This window comes from Penaeus japonicus, unplaced genomic scaffold (assembly GCF_977035675.1).
Source record: "Penaeus japonicus unplaced genomic scaffold, GWHDUDI00000001_assembly GWHDUDI00000017, whole genome shotgun sequence".
Lineage (NCBI taxonomy): Eukaryota > Metazoa > Arthropoda > Malacostraca > Decapoda > Penaeidae > Penaeus > Penaeus japonicus.
In genome coordinates this window covers 3,626,228-3,631,227 of record NW_028234419.1, presented here as the reverse complement: position 1 = coordinate 3,631,227, position 5,000 = coordinate 3,626,228, and the positions used below count along the sequence as shown (strand labels likewise).

The following is a 5,000-nucleotide window of genomic DNA, read 5'->3' as shown; positions in this document are numbered from 1 at the left end:
ACACCACACCACACACACACACACACACACACACACACACACCCACACACACCCCACCCACACCAAAAAACAACCCACACACCCACATACACCCACCCACACCCACCCAACACACACACACACACTCACAACACACACTCACACACTCACACTCTCACACACCAAACACCACTCTCCCACACTCACTCACGCACTCACTCACACTCACCCCACACCACTCAGCCACACACACACACACACACACTACCCACACACACACACACACACTCACACACACACACACACACCACACACACTATGATAGATAGATATATAGAGAGAGATAATTTATAATATATATATATATATAGATATAGTACATAAATGAAATAGATATAGAGTAAATATATTGAGTAGAGTGAGATTGCGTGTGTGTGCTCGCGCGCGTGATTGAGTAGGATGTGGGAGTGTGAGTGAGTGTGATTTGATAGAGTGAGAGTGTGGTTAGTGATAGTAGTTAGAGTGAGAGTGTGGTGAGAGATGTGAGATGAGTTGTAGGGTGTTAGATATAGAGATTATAGTACAACACACACACACAACACCCCACAGTACACACACATCACACACAAACACACACACACACACCACTAACACACTACAAATCACACTCTCTCACACCTCCTCAGCCGCAGCCGTAACATTCCACTGCAGCCATGTATGAATCAACACCAATCAGATCGATAGCTAACCATCAACCAAATGTCCATCTTCCATCAAGTCTCCTTTGCCGCAGCGTTGCCAGCGTTTGCCATTTCGTTTTTCGCTCCACCACGAAGGTATGGGAGCGGAAATGACTAATTTCAGGCGTTATTCACGTGTCCAGTAAGCAGCGGAGGTAGAATGTAGATTAGAACGGGGTAATTAGTTAGTTTAGGAACTAGTTAGACGTGGCCTCTCAGGAGCCAAATCTGGAGCCGCGAGAAATTCCCGAGAGTGACTGCGAAAGTCAGAGTAGAGTCACGTGGATCAGAGATAAGTAAATTATAGAAAGAGTGAGAAAATACTTGTTTGCTAAAAGGCACAGCAGTTTCTATTTGTTTGACATTTTCTATAGATTATAGATGGGTTGCGGCGAAAAGCGAAAATTATGAATGTGTCTAACAAATTGTAACACATTAATAAACCAAAGCGAATTCATTCATATATATTTTTTGGGGAATAAATACTGAAAAGAGTTAGTTTCTTTATTGCTTAATCGTTATATCGTATATATCAATTAAATAAATTGTGAACTAGTAGTAAGAGAATAACGTAAGAATATGTTAACTAATCAGTGTAGAAAAAAATACTGGAAAAGTACGAATGGAAATGAGCTTTTCATACATACCATAGATGCTGGTAGATGAAACTCGTTTATTGTTTAAACACACAAGAAAATCATGAGACTATCAATAGCTCTCAAAATCAGAATAAAATATCCATATCTAACCGTTCTGTAATATACAAAGAACTAATAGAAAAACAATAAAAAAATCATTAAATCATAGAATAGATAACGACCGCCACATAATTGACTATGCATATATCTCATTCAGAGATAATCTTATCTCGGACATCAACAGACAAACATGAAACAAGCAAACGGATCGGACATCAGGCAATCGCTGTAGGTCAAATAATGACGTCATCGTTACATGCAAAGATATTCCGCCTCGTTATAGCGGAGGACGATTTTGTCCGCGCGTATCTATCGTATGATTTGTTTATTTATTTTCTTTTACTGTTACTTCGATTAAGAAGTTTCAGAATAGTCAGTTATCCTCTTGGAAAACTGGTAGCTTCAGAGACAAAGAAACGAAGAAAAAAGGAGGGGGAAAAGGGAAGGTAGAGGGAGGGAAGCTCTACTCTACACTAATTCTTTTTTGTCAGAATCTCCTCAGCAACGCCCTCTCTCTTTCTCTTTCTCTCTCTCTCTCTCTCTCTCTCTCTCTCTCTCTCTATATATATTATATATATATATATATATATATTATGTATATATATATATATATATATATATATATATATATATATATATATATATACATATATGTAGATATATATACATAGAGAGAGAGAGAAAGAGAGACAGACTTTTTGACTTTGATGAGGTTATTGAGAGAGAGAGGAGGAGAGTGAGTGAGGAGAGGGTGGCGGAGAGTGAGTAGTGGAGAGTGACAGTAGACGGATAGTGAGAGACCTTCTGGGACGAGTGTGGAGGAGGATGTAGAGAGTCGTCCGATGAGTAGGTAGACGCGTATCCGAAGTGGGAGATGAGGGAAGAGGTGGTGATAGAGAGACGAAAGATGGACGAGAAGAGGAGAGGAGAGAGGAGGAGAGGACGACGAGAGGGAGAGAGGGTCGAGAGTAGAGGATGAGGACGAGCGGAGAGGATGAGAGAGAGAGAGAGAGAGAGAGAGAGAGAGAGAGAGAGAGAGAGAGAGAGAGAGAGAGAGAGAGAGCGAGAGAGAGAGAGAGAGAGAGAGAGAAACAAACAAAGCTACTTATGAAAGGACTGTATGCACATAGACTTAATTACAAGCCAATGTGAGAATATACTAGTAATCAATATTCACTCAAGCAGTCTGTAAGTACTCTATCACAAAAGCTCTGGGATTTCTACCACAAACATCACATCAATCTTGTTTTCGTGAATACCGACCAACACAATAATGTCCCACGATAGCATAAAGCGATAACACACAGTCAGAAAGAGGGGGTCGGTAGGAGGGATGGGGTCACTGTGGTTAGTTTAGGGGAGGATCCTTTTTAGAAGGTTATTCCCCAAGTGTTATTCTTATTGTCAGTGAGCGGAGGAGCGAGTGCATGGGTGAAATTAAGAATCAAGTTGCACGAGTGAGGGCAAGAAACTGAGGGAGTGTGTGTATGACAAGGTGTAGCAAGCTGACAATCGCTATGCAAGTGTTTGATTACTTGTACAAGTCTTGAAACAAAAAAATAGTCAATTTGTGATATTCCTTGTACAACAATACGATTGTTTGGCAAAAAAAATGTAGCAATGACAAAGTTTGACGTGATAGGAGAGAAATTCTGAACAGTAATGTCAAGAATGAGAAAAATATTATTATTGAGGTATTAATCTGTTATGTGACTAATTCTTACCAGACAATTCTGAATCCTTCGAATTTTCACTTGACTAATTTACGAAATAGAATACAGTAAAACATAAGTTAATTCCAAAATGGCGATCATATCAGCGGAACCTACTATCTTTCTGTACATGGCATCTTACGGCATTTTGGTAAGTAGAAATATAGTTACTTTAGTTATCCCACCTATGTGACTTTGTTTTCTTTGAAAAAGATAAAGGGATAACTATCATAACTTTCCTTTTGTACACTGAGTTCCGTGATTATATATATATATATATATATATATATATATATATATATATATATATATATATACATATATATACATATATATACATATATATATACATATATATATATATATATATATATATATATATATATATATATATATATATATATATATATATATATATATGTGTGTGTGTGTGTGTGTGTGTGTGTGTGTGTGTGTGTGTGTGTGTGTGTGTGTATGTGTGTGTGTGTGTGTATGTGTATGTGTGTGTGTGTGTGTGTGTGTGTAAACGTTAACTTTGTCATTTAATGTGATTTTTTATTTTTTGTTAGGATTTCAATATTGTCCCCACCCCCAATCTCACCCCCTGAAAATCACTTCAAAACGTCTCCCGAACAGATAATCCTAAGCCAGGACTTCATCTTGTCTCGTCTGTGTTACACGCAACTTGGAGACCCAAACTGTGGGAACAGTACGACCTCATCTGCGTCCTCTCAAACAGCTCCCAGTTCCTTCGCTTTGCCTCCGTACCTCTACCTTCACCCCGAAGCGCCCTTGGAAAAAATAGCGAACCAGGATGCCAAGGCGAAGGCTGTGCAGGAGGAGGCAGTAAGGCTCTACATGGGGGCCACAGTCACCATCTCCGTGACCTCCATCGTGTCGTCACAGTTCCTGGGATACTGGATGGACAGGTGTGGACGCTCATGTGATGATTCCGATGACGAGGAGGAGGAGGAGGAGGAGGAGGATAGATATAATGATGCTAGTTGTAGTGATAATGGTATTTATAACGCTAGTGATAATAATGATTTTTACGATAGTAATAATGATGCCACTACCAACAATAGCAACAACTATAATAGTGATATTGAAGATAAAATTTCTCCTTCAGATGCTCAAAAAAGTTGCTCATGATTGCGCCCGTCGTGTGCATGATTATGTGGGCCCTTGGGATCGTGGTCCTTGCCACTTTTCCTCAGTTACCCATCTACTTGATCTTCATTGCCATCGGCATTGGCAACGTCACCGGTGGATACGTAACTCTGAAGGTAATCTTTATATGATTGAGTTGAATACCCTAGTGATGTGCATGGAAATGTCGATAGCCATATGGATATTCACGGTAACGTTGAGTACGTATCATAGTCTTGTTTTTGTAGCGGTGAGTACCATGATAAATGTCCATACTAGCACCAACTCCTATCATTAACGTTAATAGTACCATCAAATACCATATATAAGATAGCGTTGAATGCAATGTTGATGTACATTTTAGTGTAGAGTACCTTATTAATGTCCACGGTAGCATCGAGCGGTACCATTTTAATGTCATTGTTATTGTAAACAATGAAAGTTTCCCATAGCCCGATCAATGCAGTCCTGTTGTATTTCCCAACAGACGCTCGTTTTTCACATGACCGAGTCTCCTAATAAATGAATCTATTAATTTCCTGCATACACAAAGACTCTCCTCCTCCAACAGTCGGCGGTGACGAGTTACGTGATTCAATTATCCTCTGAGAACCAAAGGACAGTCAGACTCAGCATGTTGGAGGCTGCGATCTTCCTCGGAGGCGCAACCGGCCTTCTCTCGCTGCCCTTCCTCACGGATTACCTCGGGGCGACACACGCTA

General features: G+C 39.9%; 1 protein-coding gene across 1 annotated transcript in view; it reads left to right on the top strand.

Annotated features, from left to right (window-relative positions):
• The first annotated feature begins 2,689 nt into the window (after positions 1–2,689).
• Positions 2,690–5,000, top strand: part of LOC122243815 (uncharacterized) — a 9,229-nt gene continuing 6,918 nt past the window's right edge. Inside the window, exons 1-4 of the mRNA XM_086545840.1 lie at positions 2,690–3,280; positions 3,766–4,058; positions 4,259–4,415; positions 4,850–5,000. The exon at positions 4,850–5,000 is cut by the window's right edge and continues 12 nt beyond it. Of these exons, the coding sequence (XP_086401966.1) occupies positions 3,221–3,280; positions 3,766–4,058; positions 4,259–4,415; positions 4,850–5,000 (661 nt within the window). The 5' untranslated portion in view covers positions 2,690–3,220. The remainder of the gene's footprint in view (positions 3,281–3,765; positions 4,059–4,258; positions 4,416–4,849) is intronic.